The sequence below is a fragment of the Cervus elaphus genome, chromosome 7, assembly GCF_910594005.1.
Source record: "Cervus elaphus chromosome 7, mCerEla1.1, whole genome shotgun sequence".
In the NCBI taxonomy this organism is placed as follows: domain Eukaryota; kingdom Metazoa; phylum Chordata; class Mammalia; order Artiodactyla; family Cervidae; genus Cervus; species Cervus elaphus.
Window position 1 is genome coordinate 1,795,827 of NC_057821.1, and position 18,068 is coordinate 1,813,894.

The window sequence follows — 18,068 nt, forward strand, 5'->3', positions numbered from 1 at the left end:
GTTCACGGGAACAGCGGGCAGGAGAGGGAGCGCACGGAAGGCTGCAGCAAGACGGCGAAAGAAGCGCACAGGAGAGGGTGAACATTTGTCCAGAGCGCAGGGACGGGTGAGGGGGCGCCAGCAGCGGCTCAGGATTCCAGAGCAAAGGACAGAAAGGGCGAGAGATGGAGAGTCAGGTGCAAGTCAGACTATGAAAGCATCACACGTCGCTGTAAGATGTCTACATATTAATGCGATTTAAGGAGTGGTTTATGGTCACATGTGCTTTTAAGACAGGTGACTGTAAACACTACAGGGGATGAATCTGACGGGCATACAAATAAATGGAGGCAGAAGAATCTGAAGGCATTAATAAAAAAAAAAAAAAAAAAAGGTGAGGCAGGCCTATACTGGGGAATGGTTCCAGAAATATTTAGGATATAAAATGTTCTAGGTCAAGTACAGAATAAATCTATATGAAATCAATACATGTACAAATCCTGGGACCCTAAAGGAGTAGACATTGCTGGTTACTCTATAAAAGATAGCGACTGAGAAGAGACTGAGAATCTGCATGAAATGTCTGAAGCTGCTTCTATTTATTTGGTGGTTTTCCTATGTCACTTCTTCCAGTGTTGAAAGGATTCAGGTAGGTGATTTATTTGAATTTGTGCTTCTTGGAACTACTAAGCTCACTGAGAAATAAGAGGAAACAAGTCATTTGTAGAGATGTAAGCACACACACACACACACACACAAACACTTTGAGTTGATAGCTTGTAGTCACTATTCTAGGAGAAAACTGAGAATCTTGTAAACGCAAAGGGAAGTTCTACAGGTGAGGAAAGAAAAGAAAAACCAATAGGAGTGAAAAAAGAAACAGTGTATGATTTCTTACTATAGCCCTGATTGTATGACCGATTGAAGGCATTAAATTAATTGGTATTCATGGACAACACGTATTAGATGTGGTTACTCAATAGACTGGGCATCCCAGTAGAATAAGAATTGTTTTTCTATATACTGCTTTTAAAAGATACAGCACTCCTTAAAACCAACATTCCTTCTGAACTATTAATTCATTACAAATAATAAAACAAGTTGATATATTAGATAGGTACAACTGAGGAGGTACTATGTAGCAATTTCCCATGCCTCCCATTATCACTGGGAAAGCCAAGTCTAAAATATATAATGTCATAGAAAACACAAGAAATATTTTAGCATTTGGCTTCAGAGGTGCTCCTGCAGTCATACTGAATATAATTTATAGCTAATACTTATGAATTCAGAGCTATGCAAAGATATGGCTATGAAGCCACATTTTGAGAAGGCAATCTCTAGATGTCTACCTAGGTCTCCCAACTAGATGCAAAATTCTAAATATAATCCTGCTACCCACTCTCAGGTATGCTACATGATAGCCTAAATGAATTTACTTTCTCCTAACTCTCTTTGTCATGGATTCTCTTACCATGGTCAGAGGAAGAATGCAAACACCTTTCTAAGAAATACTGTTTGGCTGCAGGTTGCATAAAAGCAGTCAGCACACAGTAGGTTTTGCCACAACATCTAATTTTGGAAATGTCGGTGCCCAGGTGGCCCAGGGCTGAGTGCTCTGGGCTTCCTCACTGCCTTGTTTGCTTTCTCCTGTTCTGGCAGCTGAGACTTGCACAGCTGATGGAGCATGTGATTCCCTACCAGAAACATCACTCCAATATTCACCTTTTCTTTATCTATTAAGGTTGTCAAGGGAGTGTGTAATTTCCCTGGTTCTATCTTGTCACAGCAAAAATTTGAAGCAACCGACGTTAAACCTCTCGGCGCGTCACAGCTCTCTGAATGTGTTATAGCTCCATGTTACAGCTCAGTTTTATTTGGAAAATACATCCTGGAGGTGTGAGGGCATGCCGATGCAAAAGACGCAAAGAGGAGAGGGTGAGAGAGAGAGAGAGAGTCAGAGTGCACACGCATAGGGGAGACACCCCCGGCCCTTAGGTTCCTCTTTTTAGGTGTTTTTTTCCTCCCCATGGGATTCCCCATGTAAATTGGGCTAGCCAGGAGTACTGTTTGTTCTACCTGAGGTCCTCACTCTGGTCCTCGGACCTTCCTTTGTTCTATCTTTGTGGGCTCTACCCTTCCTTGTCTTTCAGCCACCACCGTTCTGGACTCTTTTTTCCTATTCTAACTACCTAACAAGGTCATGTGTTCCAATTTTGTGGATGCTGACTGATTTTTGGTCATTGGTTGTGAAATCAACAGACACTGATCATCAACTTGCAAATGCCTGGCTCTTTGACAAGTCTCATTACTGAGGCTCAAACTAGTAGAATCCCAATCTGAAAAATCTGAAAACAAAGTCTCCATTTATTAGAATGTGAGTAAGAATACAACTCTGACTACCTCCTACAAACTCTTACGTCAGAGAATCACTTCCACGTCCTCCTCTCCCCTCAAACTCACTACTCCTTCACTGTTTATTGTATCTTACACGGCACTGCCATTCATGAAGAGATGCTAACTAGTGTGTCTCATTTTTTCTAATTTTTACTTTTCTAGTATGACTTACATCGATTCACTCAATCTGTTCCCTATTCTGTATTCCATAAGAACTTTATGAATAATTTAATTGCCACAAAATTATTAGATATTAAAAATCTTGCATGTTTCAAAATCAGTGTAGTGTTTATTGAAAATGACAACTCTAGCACTTAGGGAATGAACCCTATTCATCTGTTGTGTTTGAAAACTTAGTTTGGTTTGCTACATCATGCTAATGCTTCAAAGGATTTCTGTGAAACAACTGCCAAAAACTCAGTTATCTTAAATAAAAGAAAAAGAAAATCAATGCCTTCCATATTCAAATTAATCTACTTCAAATAACACATATCAATACAACATATACCTTTGATGCCTGAGAGTTACTTAGAGTGGCTGGGGTTTCCCCTACTTCTAGCACCACCACCCTTCTCCCCAACCCCCAGTATTCTCTGGAGCAACAAGATTTTATCTCTTTTCAATGTAAATACACTGAAGCCATCTAGAAGGAATTCTCTCAAGTGTCCTCATCAACTCCAAACTCACCTCCCTAAGGACTTACTTTCTTCCTTTCCTCCTTTCACTAGAATCTCTCTTCTCCAAAGGGTAATCTCTGGATCTGTGGTCTTAATTCTTCCCCCTTTACAGTCTTTCTATGGATCATCTCCACCACTTCTTTTTCCCTTTGCTTAACAATGGTATCTTACACCTGTAATTGCTACTTCAACTCCTTGCTTCCCTCTGGCTATAAACACGCTCGGAAAGAAAAACAAAATAATCCTTTTTCTTGATTCTGTTATGTCCTGCACTATCCAATGCTCTTCTTCCAGATGTCTCTAAAGGCAAGGCTATACCCTTGCTACTCAGAGAGCTTGCGAGAAACACAGAATCTCAGACCTCCTGCTCAGCAAGTGCACTTCCCACAAGGTCCCCAGGCAACTAATTCAAATGTGAGAATCTCTGGTCTACACTGAGTCTGCTTCTACATGACTTCAAATTAATTCTTATAAAATCTTAGCCTCCCTCCAAACTGATACTGCATTAGAAGTTGGAAACTTTCCAGTGGACACTGTATCAGGTTGTAGGTTCCCTGATCTCCCCATCACGACCCCTGCTCTCTCCTTTCCAGTTCTCTTGTTTTGGCCTACGTGACACCATCCTATAAAGAAGTAACATTTCATATGACATTAATTTGCACACATTTACAGACGAGTACCTATGCCCGTGTTCCTGCACAGAGGCTTGCACACAGCTCTGCATGCCCAGGGACCTCAATCCTGAATGCCTTCTAACAGCCAGGAGAACAGTAAGATGGGGAAAACTCTGCTGTTCTTCTCAGACAAGCTCACTTCAAATTAATCGCCCATGTCAAGCATCCTCCCTTTTACTAAAGACCTATCTCATTGCTTCTCACCTTCCCCAGAGACCCTTGCTTCCATCTCCTTCACTTCATTTCCTCCCTGTGCCCTATGCCTCCCTCATCTTTCATCCCCTCTTTCCTCTTATTTCTCAACCTTCCTGAGGTTGTAGAATATCTTGAAACAGATATTTTTTTTTTTTCCTTTTGGCCATGGATCAGATGGAATCCTAGTTCCCTGACCAGGGATCGAACCTGCACTCCCTGCATTGGAGAGTCTTAACTGCACAGAGTCTTAACCATTGGACCAGACCACCAAGGAAGTCCAGGAACTCATAACTTAGCTCCTTAAATGGCAATCTCAATTTAATCTGTGGCTGACACCTGGTAAGATACACTATTTCCCTCCTCATCTTTTTCGTCACTAGACGTCCAACAGGTGATTTTCTCTGGCTATTAGAATATGTCAGCAGTCCCAGTTTAATTCAACATTCTGTCAATGAGTTTTCTATCAAATCCAGTTCTTCTGGATTTGTCCATTTAATGTCTTTTTTCCTCTTTGGCCAGCAGCTCCAGATAAAGGATCCACATACTTCTGTGGAAGGCTCCCAGAGATACTCTCTTAAAATTAATACTCAGGTGCTTGAAGATTTCCTAAACCCTTTCTAAGAAAATATCCTACTTTTAAAAACTGCCCATATTTAACCCGGTAAGACAGGTTTTGCCAAGATCCCACAGCTGGTAAGTGTCAGAACCAGGATGCTGACTTCAGGCACAGTGCTGGATCACCAGGCAGCAGCCGCCTGCAACGAAGAGAGCAGGCCCTTCCTATCTCCTTCCATTGGTGCCACCTTCAAACAGGGCAGCCTTACTTTCTGTCTCTTCAAGTACGACTGCCATAAAGGTACTCTGCACATCCAAAATGCTTCGTATTATTAGCATAGAAGTGAAAGTCGCTCAGTTGAGTCTGACTCTTTGCGGCCCCCTGCACTATATAGTCAATGGAACTCTCCAGGTCAGAATACTGGAGTGGGTAGCCTTTCCCTTCTCCAGGGGATCTTCCCATCCCAGGAATCAAACCGGGATCTCCTGCATTGCAGGCGGATTCTTTACCAACTGAGCCACCAGGGAAGCCCTTTGTTAAAATATCACTAAAGCAAACTGCTGTTGTCATAAGTCCACATATTTATCACTACCCCTCATGCTTTTGTGTCTCTTGAAATGTTCCTTGCAGATCAACTAGACAATCCAAATGCAGTAATACTTTCAAGTTTCAAGAACTATCTTTTCAAGGCCGAAGAGGTAAAAAATCAAACAAACAAAAAACCCCCACAATTCAGCCTGTTTCTGACCCTCTCTAGCAGTTTTACACACACACATGCACCAAAGAAACACACATGTGGCTGGAAGGCTGGGACTGACACACACACTACACACTATTGTGAACGAAACATAACTAACGGGGGCCAACTGTACCGCACAGGGGACGCCACATTCTGTGACAGCCCGTATGGAAAAAGCGTTTCTAAAGAGAGCAGATACACATATAGACACATAACTGATTCACTTCACTGCACAGCCAACACTGAGACAATATTGTAAATAAACTCTACTCCAATAAACACCGAGGGGAGAACAGAAGGAAGAAACAAACACAAACATGTGGCTACATACTGACCTGGAACAATGCAGCAGTTTTTAGATAAATGTCACTTCAGAAGCCAAAGTGTTGGGTAGGAAAATCAGGATATTGTCATTATCCTCAAATTAAAAACAATTAGGAGCCCAGCGGCGGCAGGGCCCAGGCACTGGCCAAGCCCACCGCTGGCGCCTCGCACCTTTCTCCCGGCTCCCGCCGGACCCTCGCGGAAGGGCCCAGGGTTCCACGGCCAGCTGCCCGCCCCTCAGGCGAGGACGACCGCCCGCCCTCCCGGCTCACGCCGGCGCCCGTTTCCCAATGACAGGGCCCCGTTTCTGGCTCACACGCCCCCTGCGGTGCGGGCTGGGCTCGCCGCTCCCACGTTCCCAGCTCACGCTCCCGGCTCCCCGCCCCGCCAGGCTCGCCCGCTCCCCCGCCGCCCTCGCCCCAGTGCGCCGGCGGCCCTCCCGCTCTCACCCCGACGCAGGCCCGCGCTCCCCGGCCGCCCGCCGCCCGGTTCGCCGCCCACATGACCCCCGACCCCCAGGGGAAGGCAGCTACTCGCCGCTCATGCCCTCTGCGCGCCGCCGACCCTCGTAGAGGCTCGGCTAAGCTCTCCGCCCGGCGCCTGCGCCGAGTTCTGCGAGAAGGCCGTGGAGCCGCCCGGGAGCTGCCCCGCGCGGCCGAGCGAAGGCTCCCTGAGGCAGGGCGCCGTGAGGGCGGGGGCGGGCGGGCGCCTCCCGGGGCCGCTACTCTGGGGCTGCACAACCGCGAGCGGGATGGCGGTTGTGCTTGTGGTTCCACTCCGTGGCTGTGGGCAGGTCGGTTTCGGTGGCTCTCGCGCGCGGGGGTCGCCGCCATTTCCTCAGCGCCCCCCGCCGCCCCGCTTCCTCGAAGCCGCTGCGCGCGCGGGCTGCGCGGTGGGCGTCTCGCCCCGGTGAGGCGCGGAGAGACCGGGAGACGGGCGGTTGGAGCTCAGGTGCGACTTACCCTGGAGACTTGGGGACGGGGTAGCCCGGGCGTTAGGGCCGCGCCCTGAGGGCTGCGGTGTGGGTAGCCCCCCGGGGCCGGCCAGGCAAACACCCTCCCCTCCCCGCCGCGGAAGGGCGGGCCGCAAGGGGGCTCTGGGGCGGGAGGTTCACTCTTCACTCACAAGGCTTTTCAGAGGAGCGATGGGATTTCTCTGTGTTTAGATAGCTGTCGCAGTGCTTATGGCTCATCTGGTAAAGAATCTGCCTGCAATGTGGGACACCTGGATTCAATCCCTGGGTTGGGAAGATCCCCTGGAGAAGGGAAAGGCTACCCACTCCACTATTATGGCATGGACTGCCACAAAGAGTCAGACTGAGCGACTTTCACTTCACTAATTAAGGGGCTTCCCCATATTTAAGGGGCTTCCCTCATAGCTCAGTCGGTAAAGAATCTGCCTGTAAAGCAGGAGACCCAGGTTCGATTCTTGGGTTGGGAAGATCCTCTGAAGAAGAAAATGGCAACCCACTCCAGTATTCCTTCCTGGAGAAACCCATGGACAGAGGAGCCTGGCAGTCTGCAGCCCATGGGATTGCAAGAGTCGGACACGATTTAGGGACTAAACGACCACGCAGTCCTTAGGGGAATGGATCAGGTAGAAGAAAGACTGTTTCTGAGTGGGTTATGATAGACAGCACGAGAGATGGATGTGGTCAACAGCCCGGTCGGGGGTCACTGAACACCTTGTCCTGAGAGGACAGGTCTTGTAGGTACAGGACAGGGGTGGAGGTGAGAGGAATAGCGGGGGAGGGGAAACACCTCGTCTCTGGAGGCTTCTCTCAGGAAGCAGAGTAAACATCTGGCGGTCATCAGGGAGAGCCTTTGGGTAAGGTGAGTTTTGTTTTGAACATTCAAGAGCACTTAATCTGACACTTGGGCCATTTAACAGATGGGGAAGCTGAACCACTGGAATTAGGCATCAAGTTAATGGGCATGTCTGAACTTGCAGTTGTTGGAAGCTGAGCCCCAGCTTGAATTCTGTTCCAGTCTGTTATTCTTGCAACTTCAGGCAGTTACCTCATCTAAAAGTTAGGAGACCACAGTGGGCGGTTCACTGGAGAGGTAGATCGCAGAGGGTTTGTTGTTGTTCAGTCCCTAAGTCATGCCCCAGTCTTTATGACCACATGTACTGAGGCCTGACACCGGGCTTCCCTGTCCTTCCCTGTCTCCCTGAGTTTACTCAAATTCATGTCCAGTGGGTCAGTGATGTCATTCAACCATCTCACCCTCTGTAGCCCCGTTCTCCTTCATCATATCCTCAATCTTTCCCAGCATCAGGGTCTTTTCCAATGAGTCAGGTCTTTACATCAGGTGGCCAAAGTATTGGATCTTCAGCATCAGCATCAGTCCTTCCAAGGAATATTCAGGGTTGATTTCCTTTAAGATTGACTGGATTGATTTCCTTGCTGTCCAAGGGACTCTCAAGAGTCTTCTGTAACACTACAGTTCAAAAGCATCAATTCTTTGGTGCTCAGCCTCCTTTATGGTCCAACTCTCATATCCATACATGCCTACTGGAAAAACCATAGCTTTGACTATAGGGAGGGACTTTTGTCTGCAAAGCTCTCTAGGCTTGTCATAGCTTTTCTTCCAAGGAGCCAGGGTCTTTAAATGTCACGGCTGCAGTCACCATCCGCAATGATTTAGGAGCCCAAGAAAATAAATTCTGCCACTGTTTTCATTTTTGCCCCATCTATTTGCCATGAAGCGATAGGACCAGATACCATGATCTTAGTTTTTGAATGCTGAGTTTTAAGCCAGATATTTGAGAAGGGTGGAGGTTTCAAATATGTCCCCACTAGGGTGGGAAGACTAGGTCACACGGGAGGAAAGGAGCCCAAAGGTGCAGACAGTGCCCACAGGTGCTGGCTTTTCAGACTGTTAGTCCGGCTGTCTAGTTCGCTCAGACTTGAAGTGTTGGTTTCCCACTTTGGGACGCGGCAGGGTGGAGGGGCGAATTCAGGGGTGAACTTAGAAGTGTAAAATCACTGGCTTTTCTGGGTCTTTGAGGGCGTCAGTGCACCTTTTCTTGCAATTGTGGCTGCCTTTGGGGGCTGGCCACTGGGACAGCTGAGTTGAAATTAGACTAAGAATTGGTCTTGATCTGATTGAGCCCTCACACCCTGAACCCACACATACTTTCAAGAATCATTCCCCCCTGGCAGATGGTAGCTGGTTTAGAGCAGGGACTCTGCCTTGTTCATTCCAGACTCCCTCATGGTTAGGTGCTGTGTTTGGCAAATTGGAATGATGCACTTTGTATCTGCAGAACTGATCATCGTTTGAGTCTTTAGGAAAATTATCTTGAGTTTCCAGGGGCTTACAGCTGGAGGTGGGAGCAGAAAATGATGCAATTCCCAAAGTAAATTTTAAAAATTTAAGTCTTAAAAAATAAATAAAAATTTAAATCTGAAAACTTGGTTGTATCTTTACAAGTTTATTTCATACTTATCTTTTGTATACCTGCTGATCTCCTAATTGTGCAAGAGTTTCAGCTGTCCTTTAAAATAATATTTGTGATAAAAGGATATTTGAGTGAATTCTAGTAAATCAGACTTTTCCATGATATCTTTTTAACCATTGATGAAAGAGTAGGTAAAAGTCATGTTTCCATTTTTCATTAGAAATCATTTCTTACATCCAAACAGCATTAAATAGTGTAATTTTATAGTTATACCCGTAGTGCTAAAGCATTTTTTCTTTTTTTTTTTTTTTGCTAATGCATTTATTTTGGCTCTAACAGTAGATGGTTGCTTATCATTGTTTTGTGTGGAGGTTTCTTTTGTTTTTCGTTTTTTGTGTTTTTTTTTTTTTTTTTTGGTTGTCATTGTTATAGCATTATTGGGTTTATATTGTAAAAATTTTAATTAAAATATAGTTTATTTACAGTGTTTCAGGCATAGGGGGTGCCTGATGACAAACATTGTGTAGCATTTATTAATTTTTTAATTCTAATATTTTTAAACCTTCCAAGGGAAATTGTTTTAGAAATTTCTCAAAGTAGAAAGCGGAAAAACTCGTTTTACCGTTCTGTTTTCTATCCTAGCAGTGTGTAGGTTGTTTTTTTTTTCTTTTTTTTTTCAGTAGTAACCTTTTAAGATCCTTTTCCAATAAATAATAAGTTATTTTCATGCTTTTGTCATGTGTTATTACTCCTGTAGACTATTTGTTTTTTGTCATTATTTTTATTGAGGTATAATTTATGTATAACACAATACACATTTTAATAGAGTTTTGAAAAATGTATACAATCCTTATAACCAGAAACCCAACCAAGATTTCTGCTATCCCAAGGATTCCCTTTTCTCTTTTGTGGCACTGGCTACTTCCCATCTGCAGCCTTAGGTAGCCAAGGATTTTCTTTCCCCTACAGATTATCTTTGTCTTTTTTATTGTATATCTGGAGTCCACATGCCAGCAATAGCAAACTCCTCTGTACAGGGCCAGTTAGAAGCATACAGTGTGTGTTCCTTTCTGTCTGACTTCTCAGTCTTTAAGATTATCCTTAATGACTATGTTGATTGTGTATTTTGTTGGTAATTCATTCCTTTTATTTTTTTAAATTGTGGTAAATGATACAAAACTAAATGTTGCCATTTCTAACCATTCTTCTGTGTCCACTTCAGTGGCATTAATTATATTTCCATTGTTGTGCAACCATCACCTCTATTTCCAAAGCTTTTTCATAACCCCAAATAAACTCTATAGCTTTTAAGCAGTGACTACCCACTCTCCTACCCCCTCAGCCTGGTAGCCTCTAATCTACTTTGCTTCTATGAGTTTGCCTCTTCTAGACATTTCAGATGAGTTGCATCATACAATATTTTTCCTTTTGTGTCTGGCTTATTTCAGTAAGCAGTGTTTTCAAAGTTCATGTTGTTGTATCTATCAGCATTTTCCTTTTGACTGAGTAATTTTCCATTGAATAGACATACTTTGTATGAACATAGGTTTTCAGTTCTCTTGAGTGTATACCTAGAAGAGGAATTGCTGGATAAGATGGAAATTCGAAATTTGACTTTTTGTGGACTCACAAGGCTGTTTTCTATAGGGCTATACCATTTCACATTCCTACCTGCATTGGACAAGGGTTCCAGTTTCTCCCCATCCACTCCAACACTTGTTATTATAGCCATCTTAGTAGGTGTGGAAGGACTATTGGTTTTTCATAAGATACATAAGCAAAGACTGTTGTTACCAACTTGGTAGGGGAATTAATGAGTGTAATTGTATATGTTCCAGGAGGATGGACTGAGGCAAGTTCTGGAGGAGATGAAAGCCTTAGACGAGCAAAACCTACCTGATGGGTAAGTTGGTAAGTTGATATTTTAAAACAGTTTAAGAAATATGATATTGATGTCAGATCATAAGATTAGTTTTTAGATATGACTTTTTTTTTTTTTTAATTCTCTGTGAGCCTGGTCATACCCTAGCTATACAGAAGTAGAAGGATTTGTGTTAATGATTGTTATGTCTCTGGGGACGAAATAGTGCTTCGCACATGGTAGATGTTCAATAAATACTTCTTGTTTGACTGGTGTGACTTGAAAGGAATTAGGGTGGATCCAAAAGAGATGATCCAGGAGCAAGTAACACAGCTGATGTGTAAAGTGCATTGTTTCCACTGCTTGTTTTCATCAGGTGAGGCCTTAGTGGGCTTAAAGGGAGAACAGGCAGCTTGCAAATTTAGCAGGAGTAGCAGAGACTTGTGAAAGCTTGACTGAAGTTGGCTGGGAACTCTTTCTGCAGAACACTACAGCTTGGTAGGCTAGAGGGTTCTGGAGTTTCAGACTGTCTAGAGCCAAGCATGGTAGTTGGCACAGGGGAGAATTTGAGCTGAATGACAAACTTCAGAGGACCTGTGAGTGGGTGAAGAATAAGACACAAGAGTACTGACTGCTGGAGGAAAAATGAGTTATTGAGAGCTCATCCTGGAGAGAAGTATGTCTGCAACTTGAGATTTCGTCCCTGGCCTTGTTCGGTAGTGTTTTCATCAGTTAGTTGGGCATAGAAATCGGTAGCATGTTGTCAGGGTGCGTGGAGTACACAGAACAGTAGGAACACTTTGCAGTGACTGTGTTACTGATGATGAGGAACTGATGTGCAAGAGGTCTGCGGTAAATGTAAGGGAAATGGAAAGTCGTGCACTCAGGTTCCCAAGTCCTTCATTTGTTCCTGCAACTCAGCAGTTATGAGCTGATAAAGGGCTCTGGTGCTTCAATTGTAAACAGCAGAATCAAGAGGTTTGCCCCCATGGCCCTCAACAGTGTCATGCAGAAGGCAGATGTTAAATGCGGGTAAAGCAGGTCAGAGTACCTGCTGTGAAGGAAAACACCATACTGGGAGAAGAGTCATGCACTGAAAATATTGGTAGATTGTGAAATCTGGGAAATTCTTTCCGAGGAATAGAAGCGGGTTTTAGCGAGGAAGTAACTGTGGGCAGAGAGCATTCTAGTTTTAGGAAACAGCATGTGCAAAGGCCCTGAGTCTTGAAAGAGGGTGGGATGCCCAGGGACCTGGGCCTTCCCAAAGGCCAGTGTGGCTGGAACTTAGTGAGCAGGCCGAGAGCAACACCAGGGGAGATTTCTAAGCATGTGGGGCAGGTGGTGGCATGTTTGTGTTCTAAGGTCATCTAAGGACGACCCTGACCCCATGTGGATAGGGGATAGTGGGATCGAGAGGGAGGATGGTGGTCATGCAGGTGACAGGAGAGGTGAGCCAGACCAGTGGGAAGGAGAACAGTTTACACAGCTGTTGAGGAGGTGACTGAACAGGCCTTGGTCCAGTAAGGGAATAATTTTCCTCTCTTCGAGCCATGGGGAAAATCAGGATCTAAAATTCTGTGCCCTATCCTCCCAGTTTGGTTCTGGGCAGGACACCACTGTTACCAGTTTCTGGTTAAAATTCTTTGTCAGAAGAAATATATTCCTATTTAATAGCTCACATGGAAATGTGAATTTTTTAAGTAAGTTCTTGTGTACTGAATCAAGTACTTTGATGTTAAGTTGGGTGTATTTTATTTGTGCAATTCATTATAATCAAGAGCACATTGTAAGCAGTGTGGAGAATAAATCTAACGTTTCTAGAATGGCAGAAGTGTCTAGAACAGATCTAGAAGACATGGGGCATATATTTTGCCTGTATTTTCAGGGTCTAGAGCAGGCACATACATTTTATATTTATCTGTTCCTTTTAACACTCTAAAGTAGATATCTATTAATTCTGTACGTCTGGTTTTGTTTTGTTTTCTTTCTTTCTTTTTTTTTTTCCAGTTGTGGGTAAGATACACACCAGATAGCTCAGTGGTAAAGAATCTGACTGCCAATGCAGGAGATGCATTCCCTGGGTCGGGAAGCTCCCCTGGAGAAGGAACTGGTGACCCACCCCAGTTCTCTTTCCTGGAAAATTCCAAGGACAGAGGAGTCTGGCAGGATACAGTCCATGGTGTCAAAAAGAGGCGGACATGACTGAGTGACTGAGAACACATACCATACAGTGTATTCTAAACATTCATAGTGTCATATATCTATCACCACCACCACCTTCTTCAGAAGTCTTCATTTTGGAAAACTGAAACACATACCCAGTAAACAATTGCACATCTGATTGGAAAGGGTGATGCTTGTCTGATATCTAAGGAGACACATATTTTATAGGGTAAAGCCAAGATTTTCTCCCTCTCCGTGTAAAGGACCCTAAAGTACAAACATGCACAGAGTTGAAGATAAAGAACTATTTCTTGGATGAGTGGAGGAGCACTTGACTTGAGAGTCCTTTGCTCACTTTATGGGAATGAGGATTTGAAAGTATTGATATCATAGAAAGAGGACTTCGTAAGATGAGAGCATGGTGTGAGGCCATAATGTTATGCACCATGATATTTGATCTCTTATCCCATCATGAAAAAGGGATTCTAAAAAGTGAGGCAAAGATTGTCTTTTGGAGACAATGGAAATTCATCAGTGTACAAAACCCAATGTGCCACGTGGCTAAACAAGAGAATGGGAGTATGATCCTAGGCAAATTAGTTAGGTATTTATTTATTTATTTAACTAAAGTTTGTACACACAGCTTGCAGGATCCTAGTTTCCTGACCAGGGATTGAACCTGTGCCCTGAGCAGTGAAAGTGCAGTGTCTTAAACATTGGACCGCCAGGGAATTCCCTGACCCTTTTCTATTTGATCCAATTAGCAAAAGCTCTGACGTGGAGGCAGGTAGGTTAACTACTAACACAAATGGCTGACAACAAGCATGGCCTCAGTTGTTAGCTGACTTTGAAAATGTGACTTGTTCTCAGTAGACATTCTTTTCCTTAAATGTTTTACCAGGAATAACGCAAAGTCAGGAGGACGGGGTGATTTGGTCCCAGCCATCAAGTTTCGACACTGTTCTTTGCTAAGAAGACAGCGCTGCGCCGGAGCCTGCCTGTGAGCTTCTGTGTTTGCGTGGGTGGCAGGGAGCAGAGGGGGTTCCTGTCCCAGGGGGTGTCAGAAATTCTTGGTGATGTCTCTCTTCTATGAGCATTCTGAATTTTCTCTTTGTTTCCTTTTCAATGTTTTTTATTATGGAAAGCTGCAGTATTCTTAAATTAGGGAATAATATTACAGCCCCCCATGGAACCATAATATAGGTCAAACAGTTCTTCACATTTTGCCATAATTGCTTCGTCTTGTTTTATGTGTCTAGGATAACCATTAGGCATTCTCCACTGAACAGTTTTGTGTGCATCTTTAAGAAATAAGGCCCTCTGGGGCCTTTTCTCACTGTATAGTTGACCTCTCACCACTGTGTAACTCTCCTGTCTGGAGCAGTGACCGTCCCTTCACAGCATCCATCCAGTCTGCTGCTCTTTTCCCTGTTGTCCCGAAGGTGTCCCCTTGCAGTGGTTTGTCTGCCTCCGGAACCAAATCAAATCCACGTGTTACCTTCTGGTGGATCAGTCCTAAGCCTTTCCTGATCAAGACAACTTCTGATCCAATGTGGTATTAATGTTCCAGGCATGACCGGCTGCTTCGGATTAGAGCCCTCAGGTGGGGTTATGGCAGTGTCTTGCCAAGGCCTTTACGATTTCACATGTCTGCTGAAGAGACAAGTTAGCACTCTTGTTCAAATCTGTAAAGTCGGAAACTGGCTGAGCTTCTGGCTCAGCTTCTACAGTAGTATTTATAGTACTTGTCTTTTTGTTTGAACCTTTGATTTTCAGTAGTTTTTGGTCTATTTGAGAATGGTAGTAGTAATTCTAAATGCTGTATGGAAAACTACTATTAACAAAATAAAGGGTCCCGTTATGTTAGTTGCTAGAGATCCATCAGTAGGGTGCAAAACAGGCATCATTATTTGGAAATTTCTCGTAAAATATGTGTGTGTACATACTTTGCTTGGGGCTTGCCAGGTGGCACTTGTGGTAAAGAACTTGCCTGGCAATGTAGGAGACGTAAGTGATGCGAGTTCAATCCCTGGGTTGGGAAGATCCCCTGGAGGAGGGCTTGGCAACCCACTCCAGTATTCTTGCCTGGAGAATCCCATGGACGAGGACCCTGGTAGGCTACAGACCATACAGTCACAGAGAGTCGGACACGACTGAAGAGACTCAGCAGGCACACACATACTTTGCTTATCTTTGTGAATATGTGTGATGAATTCTTGATTTGTTCAGTCACTGAGGCACAATATTTAAGGACACAGGATTGAAGGCAAGCAGACTCTTGTGGAAATATTGGCTCTGCTTCTGTGAGATCCTAGGCAGGAGGCTCCATCTCTCCCTGTGCCTAAATTCCCTCATTTGCAAAGTGAAAGTCATAGCATCTGCTGCAGTGACTTCAGACACTAACTCCCTAGTTAGACCAAACTTCATAGGTTAAGACTGCCCTCACTTCAGACACCAGCCATGGTTTGGGTGTTCCCAGGGCCACTCTCCCTTCTGACCACCTGGCTGCAAATTCAGAGATTCCCACTCTCCCCTCAGGTTTGAGGCTTTTAGCCTCTTGACATCATTGCAGAGAGGAGAGGGGAGCCAGAAGTAGGGCTCCGTCACCTGTGATTCAGTCCATCATAGTTTGATACATTGATGCACCTGTGTCCTGACATCCAGACTTGTGCGAGCTTCCCTGGTTGACACCACATCATGTGCATTGTTCCACGGCAGTGTGCCGAGAGGATGGTGTGTCCTGATTCCTCGGGGAGGGGAAATCAAAGCTTCACATCTGGGACCCTCCCAGACCTCACCCTGGGTGTCTCTTCCTTTGGCTGGTTCTCATTTGTATTCCTTTCACTACAGTACAACAGTGGACGTGAGGGCAGTGCTTTCCCGGGTCCTGAGAGTCGTTCTGGCCAAGAATTAAACCTGAGGGAGGGGTGTATGTGTGTATGTATGCACACACACTTTACTAGTGAAGGTTATGAAGATGTTTTTCTGTACAGTCTTCTCGGAGTTATCTTGTTTTATTTTTCACAGAGATATCCATGATACTGGAATAGATTCTTGTGAATAATGTATGAGCCAAGTTGCATGTCTGTGGTTGGCGGGGAGGGGGCGGGGCTTTCTTTTGTCTTAGTTTGTTTGTCCTTGTACCTTTTTCATACTGTTTAAGTGCTTATAATTTTGTAGTACTTCTTAAGTAAGTTTTCCCATTTTGTTCTTCTTTCTCAAGTGTCTTGACTATTTTTGGCTTTTTGCATTTCCATGTAAATTTTAGCCTTATTTGTCAAGTCTGATATTTTTAAACAATTGGAGTTTTGATTGAGAATGACTTGGATCTGTAGATCAGTTAACAGTATTGTAATACTGAATCGTCCAGTCCTTGAAAGTGCTGTATCATTCTGCATTATTAGGAACCAATGTGCAGAATGACCAACACCTACTGTTCTAGGTACCAGTGCTTGGTTCATAAGAGGCAATTGATAATATTTGTAGTTTGAATGAATGGTCATAGGGAGAATGCATGTGGGCATCTGTGCTGTTTTTGAAAGGCTTAGTGTACAGTTTCTGCAAGTTTATTTTCTTACAGCTTTGTCAAATGGCCATCTTTATGTTTCCAGGTGGACTGGTTCAATGGTTACAAAATGTCCCTTGCTACGTACATGAGGTCATTGGCAGGAGACCAAGGTTTGGACATCACACAGGATGTGAAACCTCCAAAAAGCCTATATATAGAAGTAAGTATACCTTTAAAAAAACTGGGTGTTTCTTTAATGCTTAGAGTGTGCTTACTTTTATCCAAAGGAGGGGTATATGAATATCTACTATTGTATATAGGCATATAACTGGGAGGCACCATAGGTTTGGTTTCTGACTCACAATAAGGTGAAATTTCACTGAAACATGTCACACAAATCTTTTGGTTTCCCCGCGCATGTGAAACATGCTTACACTCATCTACTGAGTATGTCTTAGCATTATATACATATTTTATTGCTAAAAAATTCTGCCCTCTGACAATGCAGGGTTGACACAAATCTTTAGTTTGTAAAAAAAAAAAAAAAAAAAAAAAAAAACATCAGTATTAGAGAAGCACAATAACGCAAAGCACAAACAAGAGAGGAAACATAAACCCAAGCCAAAACGTTTGCCTGTAGTGGGAATGGGATTGAACCATTAAAAAATTCTGGTGGTACCTGTTTTTAAAGTTTTAACTTTAGAACCATGTAAGTATTTTACACATTGTTAAAAGAAAATGAAATCAAAGTGAAAAACCAACCCAAAACTCTCCTTGGCATCTCCTTCAGTTTCCTTGCTGTCCATGCTGACCTATACATATATTCAGAGATTTGCCATTTTTCTTCCTCCCCATCAGAACTGGACAGTTTGAACTGCTAGAATGCCTCAGGAAAGAATGCTAAGCCTAACTACACAGAGAAGACACAAACAGAGCCTAACGCTTACCTGGAGGTGCATGTACAGTACCCAGCTACTGGATGGTAGCTCCATAATAAAAAGTAATGTAGATATTGTAAAACATCAGTTTTTCTTTTCAGGTGCGGTGTCTAAAAGACTACGGAGAATTTGAAGTTGAAGATGGTGCTTCAGTGCTATTAAAAAAAAACATAGCCAGGGATTTACTGTCTTAGGATACTTTAAATTTTTAAGCGTGTCAAATGACGGAAATGTTGGAATCAGTAGTTAACTAAATACCACCTTGCGATGATCGTTTGTGTCAAAGACATTAAGTTTATCATAAAATATCCTTTTATCCTTTTTCTAAAAACTTGAAGCAGAAAGGGGCGATACAGTTGACCCTTGAACATCATGTAGGGATAATGGGTGTAGTCAGACTGCCCGCTCCCCACAGGCTCTAGACACACGGGCTTCCATTGTGGCAGCACGCAGACTTGGTAGCTCTGGTGTGTGGGCTCTGTGGCATGTGGATTCTAGAGTTTGTGGGCAGAAGCCTTCCTCTTGATGAGATTTTGTCTCTCAGGATCAATCTGTAAAACTGGGGTAACAAAAGCATCATCTACTCTAGTGGACACTAAGGGGCTTCTAACATGTCTTAGCACATCTGAAATAAGTTTTCTATAAAATCTGT

General features: G+C 43.8%; 1 protein-coding gene and 1 long non-coding RNA gene across 2 annotated transcripts in view; one reads left to right on the top strand and one right to left on the bottom strand.

Annotated features, from left to right (window-relative positions):
- LOC122696865 overlaps window positions 1-5,964 on the bottom strand; it is a 29,858-nt gene extending 23,894 nt beyond the window's left edge. Inside the window, exon 1 of the long non-coding RNA XR_006341920.1 lies at window positions 5,553-5,964. This is a non-coding gene — a long non-coding RNA (uncharacterized LOC122696865). The remainder of the gene's footprint in view (window positions 1-5,552) is intronic.
- A 29-nt stretch (window positions 5,965-5,993) lies between these two features.
- The window catches only part of LOC122696855, a 36,938-nt gene continuing 24,863 nt past the window's right edge, over window positions 5,994-18,068 (top strand). The window contains exons 1-3 of the mRNA XM_043906973.1: window positions 5,994-6,492; window positions 16,582-16,698; window positions 17,518-17,560. Coding sequence (XP_043762908.1) covers window positions 6,043-6,492; window positions 16,582-16,698; window positions 17,518-17,560 — 610 coding nt within the window. The 5' untranslated portion in view covers window positions 5,994-6,042. The remainder of the gene's footprint in view (window positions 6,493-16,581; window positions 16,699-17,517; window positions 17,561-18,068) is intronic.